The sequence below is a fragment of the Pongo abelii genome, chromosome 23, assembly GCF_028885655.2.
Source record: "Pongo abelii isolate AG06213 chromosome 23, NHGRI_mPonAbe1-v2.0_pri, whole genome shotgun sequence".
NCBI classification, from domain to species: Eukaryota; Metazoa; Chordata; class Mammalia; order Primates; family Hominidae; genus Pongo; species Pongo abelii.
The window spans coordinates 50,782,644-50,807,307 of record NC_085929.1 but is presented as its reverse complement, the minus strand read 5'-3'; the positions used below and the strand labels follow the sequence as shown (position 1 = coordinate 50,807,307).

General features: G+C 55.4%; 1 protein-coding gene across 1 annotated transcript in view; it reads left to right on the top strand.

Annotated features, from left to right (window-relative positions):
• The window catches only part of SHISAL1 (shisa like 1), an 89,421-nt gene that overhangs the window by 39,599 nt on the left and 25,158 nt on the right, over positions 1 to 24,664 (top strand). Inside the window, exon 4 of the mRNA XM_024239772.3 lies at positions 7,279 to 7,596. Coding sequence (XP_024095540.1) covers positions 7,279 to 7,596 — 318 coding nt within the window. The remainder of the gene's footprint in view (positions 1 to 7,278; positions 7,597 to 24,664) is intronic.

The window sequence follows — 24,664 nt, the reverse complement described above, 5'->3', positions numbered from 1 at the left end:
GATGACTTGAGGATGAGCCTTGGGGAGCAGGACGCAGGGCTGAAGTCCTGGGTCATTGGATGGATTGGAGAGGGCCTGTGTGTGCACGGGGACCCAGGTAGAGTCCACCTCTGTGCCTGTCCTGTATTTGGGGCCCTGGCCACACGATATCACAGGCTCCTCTGGGCAAGACACCTATGGTGCCCGTTAATCCTCACCATGGGAGGAAGGAGGGGCTGGGGCCCAGGCTGGGGAAGTCACCTGTCCCAGACCACGTGGGTGATAACAACTGGTGTGAAGATCTGAGGGGCTCTGGAGCCCTGGTTCTGCCACCCCTTGGTGCACCTAGAAGGCCAGGATTCGTGTGCCATTGGGGACCACACCAGATCCCAGCTAAGAGGCTGGATGTTCCAGTATCCTAGACAGGTTAGCACTCACCAGCAGCCCGTCTAGAGGGACCAGGCCAATGTGACTCCCGGAGGGGGCTTTATGCAGATGCAAGAGCTCCTGGTCCTCCCCCATCACCCCTCCCCCCCACCCCCGCCCCGCCACAGCCCTCCCTGCTGGTGAAACAGCCAGGAGGCGGGGCTGGTGACAGGGAAAAGGAGAGCGCTTCTGATGACTTATTTATTTGTATTTTTCTGGAGGAACAGAATGGTTTGTTTTGGTTCTGGCTGCCTGGCAGGAAGGCAGAGTGAGAGGAAACAGCCTCGCCAAGCCCACCACCACGGCGAGATGCCCGCTTCCAGCCACATGGCCATAGAGAGACTGCGGAGAGAGGGGTGGGGCAGGAGCCCTGACGTGGTGAGAAGTGTACTGCCCTCCTTCCCATGCCAGGGCACTGCCAGACACCAGCAATGGCGACCCAGACTCAGGGTATACTGCCCTCCTTCCCATGCCAGGGCACTGCCAGACACCAGCAATGGCGACCCAGACTCAGGGTGTACTGCCCTCCTTCCCATGCCAGGGCACTGCCAGACACCAGCAATGGCGACCCAGACTCAGGGTGTACTGCCCTCCTTCCCATGCCAGGGCACTGCCAGACACCAGCAATGGCGACCCAGACTCAGGGTGTACTGCCCTCCTTCCCATGCCAGGGCACTGCCAGACACCAGCACTGGCGACCCAGGCTCGGGTCCCTGGGCAATCTGTGGAAGCCTCCGTGTGGGGGTCGCGGTGGGCCAGGTCCTGCAGGGGATGTGGTCAGTTCTCTCTGGGGACGGGGAAAGTGTCTCTGGAGGAGGTGGCTGGGAGTGGCATCTCCCACGATGCATGGGCGTTCCTTCACCAAGCAGATGGGCCGCAGCGGGTGGGAGGTGGGGAGGGACTCTAGGAGGACAGAACAGTGCACCCAAAGGCCTAGCATGTGCAGGCATAGACTGTGGTCCCTCCCTTGGCCACACGGGAAACCTCTAACCCCCAAAGCTTTGCCCTTCCCCAGGGGAAGGAAGTGAATGAACACTTATGAGGACTTCCTCCAACACGAGGGGCCTGACTCACACTGACACCCTCCATCTGTTATCTATGAAGGACCTTCCACTAGCCCCGTTCACTAGGGTTGAGGCTCAGAGAGGGTGAAGCCCTGCCTGCAGCCGCACAGCACACAGGGGACACAGCAGGGTTTGGGTCAGCCGTATCGGTCATCCTGGGCTTAGTTATGCCGAGGGGAGGAGCACCCTCAGAGGTCCCAGGAGCTTGAGAAGCGAAGGCTTCCTTTTGGCTCATACTCTGGGTCCTTCTTGGGCTCTTTGGTTCTACGTGTAAAGCATTCTGTGATGAGGCCGGAGAAGCAGCCCCCATCCCGGGCAGGATGCCCTGTGGTAGAGGGAGAAGGCAGTGGTGAAGCCACACACGTCGTGTCTCTAAGCTTCTGCTCAGAAGTGGCCACAGCATTTTTGCTCATGTTTCATTGGCCAAAGCACATCATTTGTCCAAGCCTGTTACCAGTGGGGTGAGGAGAGACAGAGGGATTGACCCTATTGGGAATGCCCTCAGCCAGGCACAATGGTATTTTGATAGTAATAGACTCTGCTTCACCAGGTATATCCAGGCCCAAAGCCCACATACTGCCACTGCCCTAGACAACCTCGATCCTGCTGTGTGACCTTGGGCAAGGCACTTTGCCTCTCTGGGTCTAGACCTATTAAGCACTCTCTCTGTGCCTTAATCACACGAACCAGCATTCCTGGGGTCTGTCTCTCTCCAGGCCCTCGTGTTATCTCACAGCCTCACAGTTACACCATGAAGTAGGAGGTCTAGGTATCCCCATTTCACAGACAAGGAAACTGAAGCTCAGTTTCCCAAAATCACAGAGAGAATTTTGCCAAGCTGGGATTTGGATTCACACAGCCTTGACTTCTTGAGCCCACACCTTAGTCGCCAGAGTCATCCACCTTGTCTCATGGACCCGAGGCCACTCCTGCCAATGGGCTCCATACTCCCTTTTTTTTTTTTTTTTAAGACTGAGTTTCCGTCTTGTTGCCCAGGCTGGAATACAATGGCACAATCTCAGCTCACCACAACCTCCGCCTCCCGGGTTAAAGCAATTCCCCTGCCTCAGCCTCCCAAATAGCTGGGATTACAGGTGCCCACCACCACGCCCAGCTAATTTTGTGTTTTTAGTAGAGACGGGGTTTCTCCATATTAGTCAGGCTGGTCTCAAACTCCCGACCTCAGGTGATCTACCCGCTTCGGCCCCCCAGAGTGCTGGGGTTTCAGGTGTGAGCCACAGCGCCCAGCAGGCCATACTCCCATTTTTTAGATGAGGTTGGCAGAGGGGCCATCGGCCATCTTCCAGCTGAGCTGATGTCTCGTTCTGGCCTGCTGGCCTGCTGGCCTCAGGAACTCTCCTCCTCCACCCTCAAATGTGACTGCCTGGTGGGGTGGTGACGGGGACTTCCATCCCCACACTGGCTGCAGCTGCTCTTCCTGCTGACGGATCTGCTCCTGTGCCCCGGGAAGACGTTCAGTGAGATTTCTCCATCAGAGAAGGTTTTGTTTACTGCTTGGGAAACACCAAAAGAATTTGAATCAGTAAATATCCCAAAATACACTGAAAAAATCGCGATCTGCGGCTTTGGCTGCCTTCACATCTTGCTCCATAAAACAGCCTTTGGTTTTTTATCTTCTGCCATTTACAAAATACACACCCACACAACAAAGACCCCTGCATCTGGATGGAATTAATTTCCAGGTCACATATTTTTCATTACTTTTACAAAAGTTTTTTAAAGACCTGAATCTTCCCAGCTGGCTGACCATGGGGAGGGCCAGCCGTGGCAGGCCAGGGGAGTGGTTTCAGCATGGTGCCCATGGCCTGGGCATCCCCACCTGCCACCTCCAGGGTGGTCACCTCACAAGGAAGGGCAAGTCAGCAAAGGCAACACCCCCCGCAGGCAGGCCCTTCCCTTCCCTGACAGGGAGGATGAGCTGGGAGGGCCAGGGGTCATGTCACGTGTCAATTCCAGCAAGCTGGCTGCAGAGGCCAGGAGCCCGGCAGTACACACACACACACACACACACACACACACACACACGATTACAATGACACACTTATCTTCAGGATGCCCCGAGGAGAGAGGACAGGGACTCGCTCTCAGTTCCTGGTAGAGGGTGGGGCAGTACAAGTGGGCACATCACGCAGGTGCAGGGGACCTCTCTTTGGACATCTATCCTAGATTCGACCGTGGAATTCCCCCAAGATCAGCTCACTTGAAGTCAGAGAGGGACCTGGGTCCAGCTCCCAGCGCTGCCAGTCACCAGCTGTGTGGACTTTTGCAAGTGACTTTGCCTCTCTGGGTCTCATTTCCTCACGTGTGACATGGGAACACTAGCTCCTCCCTCATGGCACCATTGCACGGATTCAGAAGCACAGGGCACTGGTGCATAACAATGGCCAGTGTTTCTATTAGCTGCTGGCGCACAGACTTGCAGCCTATAAACTCCAGGGAAGTTAGTATCAAAGCAGCCACTGTCACCAGCCCATCCTCAGCTCTCAATATGTGTTGGTATCAGTATTCACAGCCTAAGGCTGAGTGCTGGGCTCATAAAGACAATTTGAACCCCAACCCTGCCCTCAGGGCCCTCCCAATCTCCAGGGGCAGACAGTCCTACAAAACTACAAAGACAACAGTGTGTTCTGGGAAATCCAGTGGCTTTGAGAATGCAGGGTAGGGGTTGGACTGACACAGGGCATCAAGGAAGACTTCCTGGAGGAGGTGATATCTGGGCTAAGACACAGTGCCAGGGCCAGCTGGGTGTGCAGGAGGTAGGCAGGGGTTCTGGAGAGAGGTGCAGCATGGACAAAGGCCTCCAGGTAAGAGAGCTGTTGGGCTGGAGCAGCATTTCTTTTCTTTTCTTTTTTTTTTTTTTGAGACAGAGTCTCTCTCTGTCACCTAGTCTGGGGTGCAGTGGTGCAATCTCAGCTCACTGCAAACTCCACCTCCCGCATTCATGCCATTCTTCTGCCTCAGCCTCCTGAGTAGCTGGGATTACAGGCGCCTGCCACCACACTCAGCTACTTTTTTTTTTTATTTTTAGTAGAGATGGGGTTTCACCGTGTTAGCCAGGATGGTCTCAATCTCCTGACCTCGTGATCCACCTACCTCGGCCTCCCAATGTGCTGGGATTACAGGCTCGAGCCACCGTGCCTGGCCCCTGGAGCAGATTTTCTACCTGAGAACCCGGGTGGCCGCAGCCAAGGCAGTGTGGTATAGTGGTTAGGAGCGCAACTCTAGAGCTCAGCTGCTGAGTTCAAATACTGGTTGTGCCCCTTAATGGCTGTGAGCTCTCAGGCAAGTCTCTTAATTCCACCAAGCCTCAGTTTTCCATCCATAAAGCAGGGATGACAATGATGAAAAAACTCTTTCCTCCAGTGGTTGCATGAGCATTAAATGGGCTAACGTGGGAAGCAGGTAGGGGAACGAGCGTCCACTGCCACTTCTGGCACTATCATTTCTTGGCCCGGTGGTTCGAGGCCCAGCCTGTGGCCCAGCCACCCCGCCAGCTGGCATCCTGGACCCCTTCTGCGGACAGCATCTGCCCACAGCTGCCCTGCCTCCCCTTTCCCTGTCTCCTCCCTCAGCCCCCGTGGCTGCTGCCATGGGAACCACCGAAGAAAAACCTGGCACTTAGAGCAATTCCGTGGGGGCTGCAGGAGGGAGGGTGCTGGGGAAAGCAGGAGGGCCTGGGAACTGGAGCCAGGCCTGACTCCTCGGTCTGCGGGGACATCTACCCTGGGGACGCCTGCTCCAGCATACTGGATGGGGCTCCAGGCCTCTTTTTCCTGGAATTCCTGGAAGGAATTCCATATCCAGATGCCTCCAGGAAAAGCTAGCCTCTCTTTAACAGACTCTCTTTAACATAAGGCCGCTGGGGCCTGGCTGTCAGTCACTTACACCCTAGCATGAGCGAGCCCATCAGTCTGATGCAGGCTTCATGGCGGTGGGGGCTGGGAGGTGGAGGCAAGGAGGCAGCAAGGACCCACAGTGACCGGGAGCTGTGGGATTACAGCGACAAAGCCTAAGTACTGGCCTACGGCTGCTCATGGGACGTGCTCAGGACGTGCAGAGGCCTCCCAGCCAGGGGCTCCCAGGCACCCAAGCAGCATCTTCAGGCCAAGAACTTGGCCAAGCGAGAGGAGGGAAGGCATTCTAGGCAGAGAGCGAAAGCAAGCTTCCCCGGCCCTGGGCTCAGCCCTGGTCGGGGCCAGAGGAGTCCAAGGGAAGCAGCCCCCATCTTCCTACAGAGGCCGCTGCTGGTGCCGGGGCTGACCTAAGCCTGGGAAGATCTGGAGCCTGGAAGTCAAGACTGGGAGAGGCCTCATGCTCATCTCCTCCAGGCCCAGAGACAGGCAAGGGTTTTTCCAGGCCACACAGCAAACCAGGCAGAGGAAGAATTAGAACCAGGTCTCCGGGCTCCGGGCTGGCCCCTTCCCCCAGCCTCAAATAGGGTCTTAAAGGATCTGCTGCCCCCGAGACCTCCGTCTGAGCAAGAGCGAGAGCGAGGTGAGTCTCTCCCTGGGGATGTGCAGCGGCAGCGTGTGCAGGCTGGACACTGGCTCTGTTCACGCCTCCTCGACACCAGAAGCGCACACCCACCCAAACACATGCCTGCAGCAGGGAGCAGATGGAGGTGGCGCCGGAGTGATTAATAGATCGGTGGCTTCAGGCAGCCACAGCCCCTGGCACGCACTGTTAGGGCTCAGCAGCCCCAGCTGCAGTGGCAAGCCCAGGACACCGTCCACCCTGGGCACAGGTCAGGGAGACTCGGACCCTGGCCCTGGGGAAGGATGTGGGAGACAGATGTGGCTCTGGGTGACAGGGGCTGGGTTTGAGGGGAACTCAGGGCTGTGGGCCAGAAGACAGGCTTGACCCAGCTGCGTAGGAGGGTCAGGGTGTCCGGAAGACTTCCTGGAGGAAGTGGTCTTCGACAAAGGGCCGGTGGGAGGTAGGCAGGGGAGGAAGGGGGCAGGGAAAGAAGGCACAGCCTGTGCAAAGGCCGGGTGCTGGAGTGCAGACCTTCTCTGCAGTGGAGTCAGCTGACACCGAGAGAGCCAGGCTTCACAGCAGGCTTCCAAACCCTCTCGCAACTTTGGCCACCTCTGCCTGAGGAAGGCAGAGCAGCCCTCGGTGAGGAATTGTTGGGCAAATGAATAAGAGAAGTGAGGTCATGGGGCCCGGACACCCCCAGCCATACACAGCCTGGTCGTGTTGAGTGAAGGAGACCCCTGGGGGAGGTTGAGAGGGGGTCTAGAGGGCAGAACCTGATGCCTCTGCCTTTGGTCCAGCAGGATGGGGAGGACCTCCATCCTCACAGCAGGGGTGAGGCAGTGAGAGCATCCTGGGTGCCAGGAACAACGTAGGCAAAGGTGGGGTGGGGGGTGGTGAGCAGGGGCACCTGTAGGAAGGAGGGAGAGTGCAGACCAAAACAGCACCAGGTAAAGGAAGAGGCTGCCATGTCCTGGGAGCCCCAGATGCTAGCTCAGAATTCCCCCCAAAGTACCTGACTCTGTGGGACCCTCAGGGATCCCAGCCCAAGGACTCAGGGTCCTGGAGGATGTTCAGGTGGGGACCAGGCCCAGGGCAGTGGATTCCAGGGAAGGAGGTGAACAGGCAGGCAGAGGAGAGGGAGCCAAGGCCCCGCCCTCCAGAGGGGCTCAGTACCCTCCTCCCGGGGACCCTTCTCCCAGGGACCCCAACATAGCCCCAGGACACATTCTCTAATCAGCCCCACTGATGAAGCCGGCCTGAGCTGGGCCACTCCCCTCTCCTTGCTCACTCCCTCTCTGTCTGTTCACAGCAATTACACCGCCTTGTTGGGAGTGTGGATCTATGGCTTTTTCGTGTTGATGCTGCTGGTTCTGGACCTTTTGTATTACTCGGCAATGAACTACGACATCTGCAAGGTCTACCTGACACGGTGGGGCATCCAAGGACGATGGATGAAACAGGACCCCCGGCGGTGGGGGAACACCGCTCGGGCCCCACAGCCGGGTCAGCGGGCCCCACAGCCACAGCCTCCCCCAGGCCCGCTGCCACAAGCCCCGCAGGCCGTGCACGCGCTGCGGGGAGATGCTCACAGCCCACCGCTGATGACCTTCCAGAGTTCGTCTGCCTGGTGAGTGGCTACAGTTGAGACCCAGGCTGATTTGGGTCATTGTCTTTGGAGAGCTTGGAGAATACGCCATCATTCTCGCCATAGTGTTTGGCTCATTGGTTACCTGATTGTTTGCTTATCCTGTTGTTTGCCAAGAAAAATTTCAAACTGTCATGGATAGCCTACAACACATGCCTGGACAGGAGAGTCAAAATGAGAGGTGGAAACAGAGCTTAGAAGCAAAGCTTGCAAGCTCACTGCGCTTAGAGCCCAGTGTGAGAGATGTAACCACTAAACATTAAGTGGAGTTTTGGGTTTTCTAGCTGCCAAGGCAAAGGGGAAAACCGGATGGCTTTTTGAGTTGTAAATCTGGCCAAAGGAAGCAAATCAGTCTGTCCAGCCAGATTTTTCATCGTGAGGTTAGAAAATACAAATGTTACTTGGTTCCTTATATGTACATGCCTTGTGTGGCATGAGGGGTACTAGTTCTGACTCAGGCAGGCTGTTCAGGAAGGAAGGAAGGAAGGAAGGAAGGAAGCCAGCCAGCCAGAGAGGTGGCATCTCAAGGGTTGGCCTTGTGGGGTGGCTGCCCCAGGGTTATGTTCAGATCTGAGCTTGTCTACTGCAATTCCCATTTCCGCCCAGTTCCAGTATGGTGGGGATGGGCCTGACCTAACCCCAGGCGGCCCTGGGTAGTGCAGCATCTAGAGTTGGAAGGGAAGAGGCAGGGTCTGTGCGTCTGGAGCAGGAACTCCCTGGGAGGCTGGCTAGCACCAAGGACAGGAGCCAGACTGAGGGTCAATTCCCAGGTCAAGGGCTAGAGTGAGAGGTTCAGATGCTCTATGGGGGCTGAGCTGCAGCCATGGGCACACAGGGCTCAGGGCACATCATCCAGGGACATCATGATACCAAGCCCAAGCTGCAAGATCCATCCCAGAGCCCCCCTGCTGGAGGGGTGCAGGAGTTTGCCGCACAGTGACCCCTGGGTTCATGTCCAGGAGCTTTGCAGGTAATCTAACCTGGGTCTGAGTCCCGGCTCTGCCATTTACCTGCTCCTTGACATCAGGCATGAGATTTCACCCCTCTTAACCTTCCGATCCTCGTGAAGGAGGAGTGGGTAAGACTGCCCCCTCCCAAGGGTTAACTGTGCACCTACCTGGCACATAGTCGGTCCTCAGTTAATCCTTTCTGCCTCCTCTTTGGAGGCAGCAATGAAGCGAGTTAGTGATCATTCACATAGCTAGCAGGTAGTGACCTTTTCAATTATTATTAAATAATTAATAAGATATGCATAAATCAGCTTGCGCTTATCGATCAAATAATGACGCCATCCATCACACAGGAGACAAAGACACAGCCCTGTGTGGCTTGGTTTGACAAATGCTGGCAGAACGGGTCCTTGGGCAGGGGTTTGTGCCAGGCTCTGGGGGATGTGGAGGTGATGGGTAGAGAAGAAGCCAGCCTCCACCCTTGAGCAGTGGGGACTCCAGAGAGCTACAGACAATAAAATGTCTGTTGGCAGGACCCAATAGTGGGGTGTTCTGAAATGTGGATCCCTTGCAACAGACACACCTAGAGGGTTTGTCAAACTAAAAGACCCAGAGCCTACTGACCAGGCATCTCTGAGGATGATGCTCATAGGCACTACAGCTCGGGAGGCACTGGAAAATGTCTATAAGAGCCGAGCTTTTTGATAGCTGAGAATCTTCCGTTTAAAACGGTGGTCCTCCCCCACTCCCACACCTTTTGCATGCACATACATTTGGAATAAATAGCTCACACCTTCCCGAACACCTGCCAAGAGGATGGAGGATGTCGTGAGCACCCTGCACTCAGCACCTGGGGGCTGTTTTCCTGCCCCGGCCTCAAGGTCTTCCATTTCCTACATCACTGTGCTTGCTGCTAACAGCTCCCCCATCTCATCCTGCCCAGAACGTTTTTGCCTGTCTCAGCAGCAGTTCCCACCCTACCCCTGTTCCATATTGCTTTTCCCCAACAAGCACACATTGTGTGCCTGCTGTGTGCCAGGCACTGTGCTATGCCATCAAGATGCAGAGAGCTTGCCAAGCCTACAGGGGTTGTGCACGGAGCCTGAGTGGGCAGCTGAGCTCCAGGTCCAGGTGGGACACATTTCCTGTTGGAGCTCAGAGGCTCCTCGTCTTTCCTGACTGTCCTGAGTGCAGGCTCAGGAAGGTGTTCCCATCACCATGTGAGCATGTAAAAAGGTTGTCAGAACCCACAAGGGTGTGGTGCAGGATAAGGGAATAGCCAGTCCCTGGCTAGATTCAAGGGCACCATCCCACTCCCACTGTGCTCTTTGACACAGTGTGACTCCGGATGAGGAGCTTCCTTTTTGGGTTTCAGTTTTGCCAATTGAGGAACCAACGTGAGAGGGGATTTGATTTGGAGATCAGGGAGGAGCCTCCTTTTCTGCCACTCCAAGGTCCTCCCGGCTGTGTGACCCAGGACATCTTCAGCATTATAGCTGTGACTGTAACCCGAGTAGGTCCCTGGCCCCGGGTGGCCCAGCCTCCATGTGGTGTCCCAGTCAATGAAACACCACTTGGCACCCAAACAGGCATTACAAGCGCCCTCTGCGGCCCTCCTCAGTCACACTGGAGATTGTCCAGGCAAGGAGTGTGGGCCAGGGAGGTTCTTGAACGCTCCTCAGCCCCTGGAAAGGCTTCTCTTCCCCTCACAGCCCTCTCAGGAGCCTCCTGCTGAGTGCGCCGCTGCTCCCCAAAATCTCTCTTCACTTCTGCTTTCACCCCCAGAAGTCTCCTGTGAGCCCAGCCTCTGTGGCTTCTCTCTCTCTCCCCTGCCCGCCCCAGCTCTTTCTCCTGCAAATGAATCCAGCTTCTGCAGCTCCTCGGGGCTCCCCGTGCAGGGGCAGCAGGAGGAAGACAGCTGCAGACACACCCTCATCCCCTGAGCTCCTGGAGTCTCCTAATGAGGCTCAGCCACTTCTGGGGAGGCTTAGTGGGACCCAAGCAGTGGGTCAAGGACCACCGCATGGGGGACAGAGGCAGGAGGCCAAGGCACTGCCAGGACAGGGCAGTCAGGTGATGCCAGGGGAGGTGGAGGCAAGGGGCAGCTGTGCTGGGGGCCAGGACTGCCTCAGTGCCCAGGGGTTCCCTGCCCCTGGCTCCCACCCTTGCTGCTGCAGCGGGAGGGCCCATGGTGGGCGGGGAGCAGATCCCAGAGCTGGGGCAGAGGAGTAAGCTGGGCGACTGCTGGGCCCAGCCTCAAGGCCCTCGGCTCCCCAGCGGAGGCTAGCACAGCCTCCCCTCTCAGAAACCCCTTGGGTTTGGTGGGTGAGGGGCCCAAGGCAGCCCCCAGGCCACCGCTGAACAGCAGTATTGAAGGCCCTGGCGGCAGTGGCTCAGCCCCACACAGCCCCCGCCTCTTGGTCCCCACAGACACGCACTCCATCAATCACAAGAAATGTGATTTTCCTGCCAGCTGGCCGGGCAAAATCCAAGTGCTGCCGAATCGCATGGCCAGGCAGGTGGGGCGTTGTGCCGTCCCCCACCAATGGGATTTATAACTGAGTTAGGAGCCAGCAGGGGCGTTGGGAGGGGGTGCAATGGTCACAATGCTCAGCTGCCTTCATTTAATTTCACGGAGAAGCGGGGCTTTCCCTCCACTTAGTAGATACTGAACTCAGGCTGCGAAGTTTCTTGCTCAGATTCTTTGGACTCTCTCTTCTCTGGTGATCCCAAGACTTCACCCGTCATTTCCTCCTGAAAGTAGTCAGGATGACCCCTGAGGGCCCAGAGCCCAGTGTGACCCAGCAGGCACCCCAGAGACACAGCACCTGCAACAAGGTGCCTTCATCACCTAACAGTGTCTCCTTCGCACCGTGGAGGTCCTGGGTTTTCCTCTCAGGTGTAGAGAGCCTCTCCAAGCACCTTGGCCCTCCTTGCACAGTTGCACACTCAGTTCACAGCGTGGCAGGAGGCAGCACTACCCCCTACACACACACACACACATTCACACACACACACACTCACACACACACACTCCCACCAGTATTCAGCCCGGCCAGGCCCTCCCACCAATCCCCGACCTGACCTCACTATCTGGACTTCCGTCTTCCTGCTGGACTCCCCACCCTTGCCAGTTGTGCAGTGGTGTGCAGCTCCCCCGACCAGAACCTCAGCCCAACTCAGGGCCCCAGCATATAGTAGCTGCTCAGCAAATCCCATGTAAGGGATGCAGCAGGAGCATCAGCACTGGCGGTCTGCGCTGAGCCCTCTCTCCCCTCAGGCGGCGGGCCCTGGTCCCCTCACCCTGACAGCTCAGGTCTCACCTCTGCACAGCCAGGGCCCACCTCAGGCTAAAGGAGCAAGCAGTGGAGGGGACACCGAGGGGAGCTGCTGTGCCCCCAGGGTTAAGCCGGGCCCGGCCCGAGGATGTTGCCACGTTCCTGCCACATGCTGTGCTGTCATCATCACTGCGGCTGTGGCCTGGGTCCTGGGAGGTGCCGCTGTCATGGTTGTGATGGTCATTATCGTTGCTGTCTCAAATCCAGGGCACAGGCAGCGGCTCCCAGTCAAACACACCCACCTGGCCCCGCCAGTGCCCCACAACCTGCCTGCCCCGAGCCTCCCCTGCCTGAGCCTCAGTGTCCCCATCTGTAAATTGGGCAAGCCTGGCCTCGCAGTGCAGTTGTGAGGACCTGATGAGGGGCTGACATCCTCCTGGGACCCCCAGCTCCACTCCCCATTGTCCCTACCTCCCTCCCTCCCCCATGCATTCACATTCCCATCTCTGAGAGAGGGCCTCGGCTGCCTCCTAGCCTGCTCCCTAGCCCTTGGTGGCCTGATTCTGCCTCCCCACCAGAGCGGCCCCCTCCTGAAGCCTCAGGCTGCTGTTCAACACCCTGTAAGACCTGCAGGGCCCAGCAGAGAGTCCTGGGAACCACGGTTAGTGCTTGACTTTAGACACTGCCCCCCTTGGTATTTCCATAGACTCTTGTAACTCCCACGCTGGGGACTGGGGCTCAGCAGGATGCCTCATCACCTTGTACGGATGAGCAAACTTGGGCCCAGGGAGGGTCAGTGATTTGCCCAAGGCCATGCAGCAGATCCATGGGTTTGAGCCAGGGTCTCCCCAGCCCATGTCAGATCCTGAGCTGACTGCCACCTGGCCCTTGCCTGTCTCAGAGCCTCTCCTCACCTCACTGCCCATGCCTTCCAACCCAGCCTTGACCCCTCAAATCCCTCGCAGATTCACAGCTCCTTGCTTTTGACTCAGTTGTCTTCCCAATGTGCTGTGCCCCACATCTCCCTGGGGAACTCCTATTCATCCTTCAAAACCTGCCCTGAGGTCTAGGGGCCTGGGTGGAGATGGGGGATGGGGAGTGGCTGGAAGAGAGGAGGCTGCCCAGCCCCAGCCCTCCCAGCCCCCAAGCCCTTCCAGGCTGTCAGAGTTCAGGGAAAAATTCCCGACTTGGCTCAAGGGGCTCGATCATGTGTACGTCTCAGATCTTAAGGGGCATCCAAATCCGTTGGGTCTTCTTGGGTTTGCAAATTCTGATGCCTAATGATGGGGTAGGCCTAGGATTCTGCATTTATAGCAAGTTCCTGGGAGATGCTGATGCTGCCTGTGGGGCATGCAGGGACAGGGCAGAGCAGCCATTAGAGCCCGAGCACCTCTACAGCATTGGCTCCGTCACCCTGGGCCCTGGAGACCTCAGGCCACCTGGAGAGACAGGGGCCCAGCAGGGGCGGGGGGATGTCCAGAGTTCCTCTCTGTCCATTGGCCTCTGCCTACCAGCAAAGCCCCAGTACCACCGTTTCTCACCTTACTCTGCCTGCGCCTAGAACCCCTCAAGCTCTTTGCAAAACTCATTCGTCCTCCCCTGTGAGGTCCCAGAGTTCACCCAACCCCAGAACCTTCTCCTGCTGAAACCCAAGCATCGTGTTCTTCCCGGCTCTGCAGCCAGAGTCCTTGGTGTGTGGTTTCTGCAGGGAGGGTGCCAGCCAACAGCAAGAAATTCCAGAAAATGAGGAGACTGAAAAGGGAGATGACCAAATATCTTCTTTCCTTGGCATAACATCAAATACCAAGGAGGCTTCTGTGATTGGAATTCAGAAGACAGTTGATGTCCTGAGTGGGGATGGAGTTGCAGCTCCTTGGGGGTTCCAGCTGGACCAGGAAACTGGGCTGTCCCCTCCAGTTCCTGTCTTTTCCCAGCTGGGGCTCAAGAAGGTGCGCGTTCCCTCTTTTGCTAGCTCTCTGGGCTGCTTTCCGTTTGTTCGGACAGCTTGGCTAAAACCCCGGAGGCTGTCCATTCATCAGTGTCACTCCACGGTGGTGGGTACCATGGGTGGCAGGCGGGGGGTGACAGAAAGGCTCAGAACCAGTAACTCTACCTGCTATGTGTCCTCGGACGAGTTGCTGGCCCTCCCTGAGTCTCAGTGCCTGCCCTGGACAGTGATGGTGATGAGAGGTCCCGAGGGTACACAGTGGGACTGCAGGGAATCTCCTCCTCCTACCCATGCCCTGAAGCAAACTGTGCAGACTCCCCAGAGTGCAGGCTACAGTCCCAGCCTCTAGGAACCCTCCTTAAGTCGAGGCCTATGCTGGTCCTCCTGCCGCATCCTGGATGTGGCTGGCTGTGGCCCAGCTAGGATCCACATCACCACAACCCACGGAGGCCCCTGAGGTGCACCGGGACCCCTGTGGCAGCTGCAGAGTTTCTCCTCACCCCTTCTCCTGGGGAACACAACTCTTTGACCCCGCTCTGTACCCCCAAAGGTTCAGGGGGGCATTAAGATGCTTGCAGAGGCCCGGTCGCCCTGAGCCAGCGCACAGGCTGCCCCTGGGGGCTGCGGTCCTGTTGCTATTCTTTATTTCCCTGCCTTAATACCTACCTCCTCCTCCTCAGCACTCCCCCAAGGGACAGTCGCAGTTTCCTCTGTTTTTCTGCTTCATTTTCCACCATAAAGGTGCCCCTGCTTGCTGGAGGACTGTATTAGTCAGAGTTCCCTAGAGGGACAGAACTAATAGGAGCTATATAAAGGGAAGTTTATTAAGTAGTCGTAACTCACACGATCACAAAGTCCCACAATAGGCTGTCTGCAGGCTGAGGAGCAAGGAAGCCAGTCTGAGTCCTAAAGCTGAAGAACTTGGTTGGAGTCCGATGTTTGAGGGCAGGAAGCATCCAGCACAGGAGAAAGATGGAAGCTGGGAGGCTAGGCCAGTCTCACCTTTTCACATTTTTCTGCCTGCTTTATATTGAGGCCACGCTGGCAGCTGATTAGTTGGTGCCCACCCAGATGAAGGGTGGGTCTGCCTCCAGCCCACTGACTCAAATGTGAGCACCATTTGGCAACACCCTCACAGACACACCCAGGATCAATACTTTGCATCCCTCAATCAAGTTGACACTCAGTATTAACCATCACGAGGACACTGCCAGTGTGGGAACCAAGGGACCTCACCATCACATGCAGGGCTCCGCGTCCCTCCAGCCTGGCCGATCATCAGGGCAGTGTTGTCATCCCGCACATAAAATGGTGCGTCTTGGGTTTTTAATTCAACATTATGTCCTGTCGAGCCTCCCGTGTGATGGAAAAGTGTTCATAACCACCCTGCAATGGCTGTGCTAATTGTCCAAGGAGCAGGTGGTGGCCCATAACTCAGTGACCCACTTCCGCCTCAGACCATGGGGGTTCCTAATTTTCTACCCTGAAGTGGTTCTCTTTTAGCCTCTGTGAGCGCGCCTCTGTCTCATGCCCAGGTCCTTTGGCCTCCAGGGAGAGAGGGTTTCCAGCTCTCCAGCGCTGCCTGGAGCCTGCTATAGGGATCCCCTCCACATCCCTGCCTAGGAGGTGCAGCCCAACCATCCAGCACTCACTCACCCTCCAGGAAGCTGGCCCCTGTTTGAATAGCCCCACCTGCCATGAGGCTTTTTTGTTTTGTTTTGTTTGGAGGCAGAGTTAGTCGAGTTAGGAGCAAAGGCTCTTGGAGGCAAACAGAACTGGGTTCCAATCCCAGCTCTCCTGTTTTGAGGGGCTCCGGCAGGCAGCTTACCCCTCCTCACCAGGACAGTGGGTGACAGAACTGGCCTCTCAGGTGCTGTCTGCTTAAATGAGAGGAAACGCGGAAAGGCCCTGGCATGGAGCAGCTGCTCTGCAAATGCTCGGATCCCTCTCCTGGCATCGCGTCCGTGAGCCTTCCCCACTGTTCACGGCTCTGTCCAAGACAGTGCTCAGCTGTTCCAGGATTCACGGTCCACCAGACTAAGCACTGGTCAGCCAGGGGAGGAGCAGCTAACACAAAGAAAGGGTTTCAGTGGATGAATAGGAGTTCGCCAAAGTGGGCAAAGGGCATCCCGGGAGAGAGAGAAGCTTAGGCAGAGCCTCAGAGGAGGGAGGGACTGAGGGGAACCGGGGAGCCTTGGGTTCTCTGCACTGCAGGGTCCTGGCTCCTGGCCCCTCATGGCTGCCCTTCTTGCTGCTCTTTGCAGCTTGATCCTCATCTCCCTGATCTTAGACACAAGCGCTCCTCCCTTTAACTTCTCTCTCATCTCCACCCACCCCCTGGGGACCCCACCCGGACCCACAGCTCCAATCCTGTCCACCTCCCATACTTTCTCCCTGGTCTCTCTCCCCTGAATCCAGATCGGCTGGTCGTTGCAGAGCCTAGTCCTCAAGGGCAGCTCTTGGATGTCCCATAGACGTGGGGGACTGGCACATACACATCCCCGCTGACCCCCACCATCTCCTTGGCGCCTCCCTTTCTTTCACGTGTTCCATCAGCAATACCTTGAAAATGAAGCCAGAATCCACCCCACACCCACCCCTCTGCTGAGATCAGCCCTCCTTGTCCGTCTTCTCTGGCCAGGATGGAGGCAGCCACCTCCGCATGTCTCCCTGACACTAGCCTTTGTCCCCGACAGCAGCAGCTGATCTTTTAAAAACATTAAGACCTGCCGATGGCCTCCTTCACACTTAGGAATCAAAATGCTTTCCTTGGCCAACATGATCTGACTCCACCCCACCCCCACCCCACTGTCCCTCTGTCCTCATCTCCCCACACTGGCGCTTGCTGCAGCCACACCAGCCCTGCTGCTGTTCCCTCCACCCAGACCTCTCCCCTCGTGGATCTCAGCAGGGCTCACTCCTCCCTTCTACAGCCCCTGCTCAGAGTCATCCAATCAGAGGGGCCTTCCCTGGCCAAGGTTACAAAATAGAAGCAGCCACCTCCCCCCGTCACTCTGTCCCTTTGTCCTCCTTCAGCTGCCTCATCATGTGCACCGCTGCCTGACATCACGTTTGCTTTGTGGCTTTGTGCCTGTCTCCTCAGCTGGATGGAAAACCCGGGAGAGTTGGGATTGGTGTTTCTTGTGCTCAGCTGTGACCCCAGCACATAGAACAGGGCCTGACACATAGTAGGTGCTCAATACATCCGTGTTGCATGAATGAATCTTCCTGCCCCGTGCCTTGTGCACAGAAGGCACCTAGACAGTGTCCAATCAATGAACTGCATTATTACTGTTAGTAACGGTAGCTCCCATTTATTGAGGACTTACTGAGCTAAGCAGCTGCAACAAATTGTGCCATTTAGCCTCCCCAGCTGCACTGCAGCTTGACCATCCCGAGCCTCATTTTATGAAGGAGACACCAAGGCTCGGAGAGAAATTCCTGGGAACTGCACTGCAGCTGAGCCAGAACTGGAACCCAGGTCTGGTGGACTCCAAAGCCCACATCCTTGTACTTGGAAGAGCAACGTCTCCGCCTTTACTTCGCTCCCTGTGAGAGCTAACCCTGAGATAATGCCACCCCATACTGGCTGCATAGCTGCCTTATGGTTGTGGGTTCTCTGTGCAAGGTAGGTCTCACCCATCCCCCAGGCAGGACCTCAGGGGTCCCCCAAAGCACCTGAGATCTGGCTCATGTGTCAGTGAAACAAGTCCTCTCCGGTCTGGGCCCAGGAGCCTCCTGAAACTCAGCCTGGCTTCTGATCTGCCATCGGCCCCTTCGCGGGCTGCCAGGCAGGGGTTTAAATGAGGTGATGGTGCCAGCTTGGTGTGTGCTCAGTTGGGGTGCGTGGTTGGTTTTGTTTGCTTTCGGGGTTTGTCTTTTCCCCTGCACCATTTGTGAAGGTCTTTCCCAGCCCTGGGAATCTTTCCGGAGGCGGCAGGTGTACTCATCTCTTCCACCTGGCAGCTCCCCACCTCCCTCTGCAAACCACTCCCCACCAGAGGAGGGCCCGGTGGAACAGAAGGTAAAAACGCAACACCCACGCTTAGTTTTAATACAAGTTTACTTTGAAAACCTCCTAGCTCTACTCTAGCAAACCCGCAGAGGGGTGAGCTGCATAGTCTTCGAATCAGAGCTGAGTTCAGATCCTGTCTATGGGCCAGTGGGCAACTGCAGGTAAGCCAATAGCTTCCCCTGAGCCTCAGTGTTCCCGTCAGTACAATGGTCACAAGTGGCCTTAGGTTGTGAGATGATTGTTAGGACTGGAACAGAGCCCAGCCTGTGGCAGATGCCTCCGGAAGTGCTAACTGTGATTATTATTGCGACTATTATTTGAGGAGTAAAAAATAGGAAAAGAAAAGCCACTCGGGATCCTGCTCACACACAGCTACGACTGCTTTGCATTTTTCTCCCTTCTAATGCACACCTGCTTTTGCACGCCTCTAATAATGATATGCCTTCTGATTTTATTCTCCTATTGAATCAGCAATGACCCTGTGATTTTACCCGACCTTTCTAAATACCATTTCAGCGGCCACCCACTTGTCCGGATTCCATGTGTGGGATTCATGCAGTCAGTTCCCTGCAGCGGGGCGTTTATACAACGTATAATTTTTTTATTAATACGATGACAAATAACACCAATCCCAGCTCTCCTGGGGGCAGGAGGAGGAGACATACTCCAGAAAACAGCAGACACCTTTGTGAGTTTGTGGCCTTTCCCTTTCTGGAATGATTTCCTCCAGATAGATGCCAGGCAGGGAGATTGCTGAGTCCAGGGGGTGACAGTTTTATGGGTCTCGATTCCAGTGCCAGCCTCATTCCCAAAGGGCTGGTGCAGTGAGGCAGCTTTTGAGGGCACTGGATTTGGGGCACCCTCTCCAGCATGGGGTGCCCCCATTTCTATACAGTTTGCATTTCTTGAGATGGAGTCTCATTCTGTTGCCCAGGCTGGAGTGCAGTGGCATGATCTTGGCTCACTGCAGCCTCCCTCCACCTCCCAGGTTCAAGTGATTCTCCTGCCTTGGCTTCCCGAGTAGCTGGGATTATAGACACCCACCACCACGTCCGGCTAATTTTTGTATTTTTAGTGGAGACAGGGTGGGTGGCGGGCGGGGGGGGGCGGGAGGTTCACTATGTCAGCCAGGCTGGTCTCGAACTCCTGACCTCAAGCAATCCACCTGCCTCGGCCTCCCAAAGTGCTAGAACTACAGGCGTGAGCCACTGCGCCCAGCCTGTTTGCATTTCTTTGATGGTTCTTGAGATAAAACACCTGTCCTTTCATTTGTTAATTAATTGTATTTCCTCTCTTGTGAGTTGCCCATTTATTTTACTGCACCCCCAGACAGTTGAGGTTTGAAGCCATTTTCATAAAGCAACATTGATCCCCCACGTTTCAGTTCCTTGGTGTTCTTGTCTGTGTACATCCCTCATTCTGTTTACTTAATACATTTTTAATTGACTTGAAATCAAGTCATGTTTGTAGAAAACTCAGATTTGCTCTAAGCAATACCATAGCTGGTTTAAGGGTTGTATTTTTCCTAATTCGCATTAAAACGAACAAGTAAACATATCCATTATGAGATGGGGCTGCATCACGCTGGCTCAAGAGAGTTTAGGTTGTAGGAATTTTGGAAGCCTGTTGTTAAACACAGCCACTATTGCAAATTATATAAACATGCCATTAAATACATTGTATTAAGCACAGAGGTAATACATCCTCAAAAGTATCACTTCTTAGTTCTTTTGCTACATTTACCATCATCTGTGCTGGCGAGGGTATTTGCATCTGTTGTGTCTGTATGGTGGAAATCTATAGAGTGGTGGCTGCTTGTATCTCTTCCTGTCTTTGATTCAGTGACAGCACCAGTATTTACACTCGGGAAATTGACAGCACGTGCTACAAATCAGGGTTTTCTCCCCCTGGAGAACAGGTTGTTAAATGTTTACCAGCTTGCCCCTGTGCATAACTGTTCAAATGCTAGTATATTTACCTCCTCACATAATCCCATTTGCTCCAGTGGTCTGTGAACTTTACTGTGGGAAGCCAATGTGTGTTTTTTTTGTTTTTTTTTTTTTTTTTGGAGATGGAGTCTTGCTCTGTTGCCCAGGCTGGAGTGCAGTGGTGCGATCTCAGCTCACTGCAACCTCCGCCTCCGAGGTTCAAGTGATTCTCCTGAATTAGCCTCCTGAGTAGCTGGGACTACAGGCATGTGCCACCATGCCCAGCTAACTTTCTGTATTTTTAGTAGAGACAGAGTTTTGCCACGTTGCCCAGGCTGGTCTCGAACTCCTAAGCCCAGGCAATCCGCCTGCCTCGGCCTCCCAAAGTTCTGGGATTACAGCCAATGTGTTTCTTATGTGCACATGAAACAGCAACCTAGTGTTTCCGGGGACACCCACAGACAGGCACCCAGGGCAATGATAGCCAGGACAAGAGGCAAGGTGGTCCTGGGAGGCCAATTCATGGGCCCTTTGCAGCTCCTGGCCCTTCCCCAGGCAGAGAAAGCAGGGCAGAAAGACTGGTCTGTGCCACACATCTAGGTCTTTAGTCCCCCCAAGGAAACGTCTTGGGCATCCTCTTTGCAAAGCCTCCAGCCCTGTCCCTTTCTGTCTCTGGAACAATCCGTGTTTGTGGTATGGATGCAGCCCAGACAAGATTAATTTATTCATTTATTCAGCAAGCATTTATTGAGGGCTGGCTGCAGGCCATGCCCCGTGTTAAGTGCTGGGAACAGAAAGAAGAAAAAGGCCGGGCCCCTGCTCTTAAGGAACTCTGTCCAGTGATGTGTAGAAAATGCATTCTGACCCTGCCCTGGCTTTGCTTGGAAAAATCAATGTCTTCAGCCAAAGGGTGAATATTCCTTAGGGAAGGTTTTTGGAAGAGTCATTTTGAAGACGCGCTTCTAGAATGAACTAGACCTAGCACAGCTATCTGGAGTTCAGATGGAGATTTTGTGTCTCTGGGCCCAGGGTGCAGCTGTCGGGAGAAAGGAAACTGCTTCCATTAGGAGCTTGGCAACATGATACACCTGTTTCTGGGGACGTGCTACCCGCAGCAGGCATCTTACAAGCCCCCTCCTCGGAGGTGCCTCCTATAATCCTGCCCCAGGAGAGACGTGCACGGCTCCACCCAGCCAGTTTGGAATCTTTAGTTTGGAATCTTAATTAAAATGCCGTAACGCAGTAACTACCGTGCAAACAAAGATGCCAGCTTGCGTGAGTAATTAAAAAAGGACACTTCCACAAAGGCCCAGGCGAATCTGGGGGCTCGTGAATCCGCCTCCAGCTCAGAGGATGCTCCTTTATGTTGATTTAACAGGAATTCCACATAATCACCCTCCGGGCTGCAGCAAGAGTAATATGGAAGAAGCGAGATCACCCTACAGAGAGAAGTGTGGTTGGGCCGGTGGCAGTAATGTTTCCAAAAAACCAATTTAGTTCAGGGGTCCTTAATAAGCCCTGCTCCCAGATCAGGCTTTGCAGGGCAGAGCGAGTGGAGAAGGAATTTATCTCCATCGACATGGGTCAGGGAGGACCACGATTCTACTTTATTTCCCCTGCTATTAAAACCCTGGTCTTAACTGCTAAAATATTTCCTTCCAAGAATAGATGCTTGTTGGCAAATGTCTCCCAACATGGCATTTTGGCTCCCGTCAGAATGATGGAAACCGAGGCTCGCCCATGGGCTGGAGGGTGCTCGCTCCCTGCTCCTCCTAAGCACCCTCCAGCTTGGACTTCCTGTAGCTTCTAAGGTGCCCCAGAGGGTGCTGGGGGAGAGGGGGACTTGTCACCTGATCGCTTCAGCTGTGAGCTCCGAGACTGAGGCTGTCACACCCTGTGTGCTGGGGCCTATGGCTTCAGGAATAGCTGGGTGCTGCAGGTGGGGGCAGGCAGGAACGGTAGGCTCTGGAGCTGCCTGGGCTGGGCTTGGACCGGACTCTGTGCTGCCCAGCTGTGTGTCCTTGGGCAAGCTGCATCACCTCTCTGGGCTGTCATGTGGCTATAGGCACAGGGAGTAAATGAGCTCCACCTGGCAAGGGGATCATGGGGATGAAGTCAGAGGGGATGTGGGGAGGGCCTAGCTCAGTACCCCGCTCATAGGAAGAACCCCCAAAATCTATCCTCTTTTCTTGTCTCTATCCACTCTGAGTGGGGAAAGAGGTCCCTGCTAAGTGTGCCTCCTTCACCTACCCCTTGTCACCTACCCCTCGTTTGAGGTTGCTCAGGGCTCACTCACAGCTTCTCTAGTCAGACAAGAAGAAGGAGATACTGTGCTAGGTTGTTCTGTTGCCAGCCTGGCTGCTCTGGGGTTGTTGTATCCCAGGATCTGCTTCCTGGAGAGCTGGCTTGAGCTGTCTGAGACTTGGGAGGCGGAAGCAGCCGTCAGTGGTGCTGGTGGTCTCACTGGGCAGAGCCAGGGAAGCACAGCTGCAGGGGTGTCCCAGGGCCCCCAGTGTCCTTGGGTTTTCCATCTGTGTCCAGCTGTCCTTCCCGACCACCCACCCTAGGCTGGCAGACCCTGTGACCTTCCGTGTGGTCTCACGGAGGCAGGATGGGCCTGGCTTCAGCCTCCATGCAAGCTGGCCCCGCTGCCCTGCCCAGCACTGCTGAGCGTCCCTTCTCTAAGCCTCCAAGGTCCCCCCTGGACCTTCACTGCCCAGCTCCTCCCGCAAGTGTGGAAACTCAAGTCCCTGTCATAAATGCCCTATTCCATGACAGCCATGGCTGCTGTGTCCTTGCCTGGACTCTGACCAATACTGTTGTCACTTATGTTTCTAAGGGACACGTCCTTGTCACCCCACAGGGCCTTGAGCCCAGATGTGTCCCCCGATCAATGTGTACACTTGATGGAGTGCTGCTTACCTCCTCCCCAAAGCCATGATTCAATCTATGGGACATCTCACCGTTGACGGCATCCAAGAGGGAGGGAGATTCGGGACTCAAGTCTGCAGGGTTGTGGAGATGGGAGAGAGTGGTTCCGTTCGTTTAAGGGAAATATGGAGCCAGCGAAGTGCGGAGACTTGGTCAGGCGGGGGTTTTGGTGAGAGGCCACTGCTACACAGCTGACAGCAGCCAACCAGCAGGAATGGAGGCAGGGAGGCCCATGGGGAGGCTATCACTGCCTGAGGCAGTGGGGGAACACAAGGCAGTATTTTGGAGGTAGTGCAGGCAGGACCCACAAAGGAATTGGATGTTGGAGGGGCACACTGAGGACGAGGGCAACTCAAGGGTCTGACCCAAGAGACGCGTGGTGTTGCTGCTGACCAGGAAGGACAGTGCTGGAGGGGCGGGGCTGGGCACAGGGTCGTGCATTGTTACCGCCATGGGACGCCAGCACCAGTGTAGAGGCGGAGAGAGCAGAGGTGGGTCCTGAAGGGGCTAGGATAGGTCACAGGTGAGCAGGAGTCTGTGTGGCATGGTGTGTGGTGTGTGTATTGTGTGATGTCTGTGTGGCATGGGTGTATGTGTTGTGTGTGTGTGGCTTGGTGTGTGTATATTGTGTGGGTCCGTGTGACATTGTGTGTGTGTTGTGTTTGTAGCATGGTGTGTGTGTATATTGTGTGGGTCTGTGTGGCATGGTTGTGTGTGTGTGTGTGTGGTGTATCTGTGGCATGGTGTGTGTAGTGTTGTATCTGTGTGGCATGGTGTGTGTGTATATTGTGTGGGTCTGCAGCATGGTGTATGGCATGGAGTGTGTGTGTGTTGGTGTCTGGCATGGAGTGTCTGTGTGTTGGTGTCTTTGTGGCATGGTGTGTGTGTGTGTTGGTGTCTGGCATGGTGTGTGTGTGTTGGTGTCTGGCATGGTGTGTGTGTGTCTGTTGGTGTCTGGCATGGTGTGTGTGTGTTGGTGTCTGTGGCATGGTGTGTGTGCGTGTTGTGGGCATCTGTGTGGCATGGTGTGTGTGTTGGTGTCTGTGGCATGGTGTGTGTGTGTGTTGTGGGCATCTGTGTGGCATGGTGTATGTGTGTGTCTTCTGTCAGTCTTGGCATGGTGTGTGTGTGTATTGTGTGGGTGTGTGGCATGGTGTGTGTGCATATGTACTCTGTGCGTCTGTGTGACATGGTGTGTGTATGTGTATATTGTGGGTGTCTGCGCAGCATGGTGTGTGGCATGGGGTGTGTGTGTATGTGTATTGTGGGTGTCTGCGTGGCATGTGTGTATATATTGTGAGGGTCTGTGTGGCGTGGTGTGTGTGTATATATTGTGAGGGTCTATATGGCATGTGTATGTGATATTGTGTGGATCTGTATGGCATGGTATGTGCGTTTATGTGTATTGTGGGTGTCTGTGTGGCATGCTGTGTGTGTGTGTATTGTGGATATTTACTGTCCCGGGCAGTAGAAAGGAAGTCGGGGAAGCAGCCCCAGCATCAGGGACAGGCCAGGAGTGCAGAATGCATGGAAGCTGGTGAGGTCAGAGCCCGGGATGAAGGAAGCACAGAGATGCAAGGGCACCAGGGCCCGAGGGACCAAGAGCCGATGATCAAGGCCACAGTGCACACAGCCCTGGAGGCAAAGGACACATTCATTTCACAAGCATGCGCTAAGGCTGGGCCGCAGGCCAGGACTGGGGATACGGAGTAGATAAGTCCCCATCCCTGCCCCCAGATGCTTACCCACACCCATTCACCTCACAGGTTTCCCCACCCCAGCCCCTTGGCAAGCTCCTACTCATTCCTCAAAACCTTGCTGAGGTCATGCTCCTTCCCGAGGCCTCTCCCCATCCTCTAAAAGACCCTCTCCCTGCTGCCCACTTCCAGCACAGAGAGCCCCGTGGCCTGTTTCCACTGGACTGAGTCTTCTGGGGGGTGCCAGTGCAGAGCCCTGGGCTGGGAGTCCCGGCACATCGTTCCACACCCTCACCCACAGAC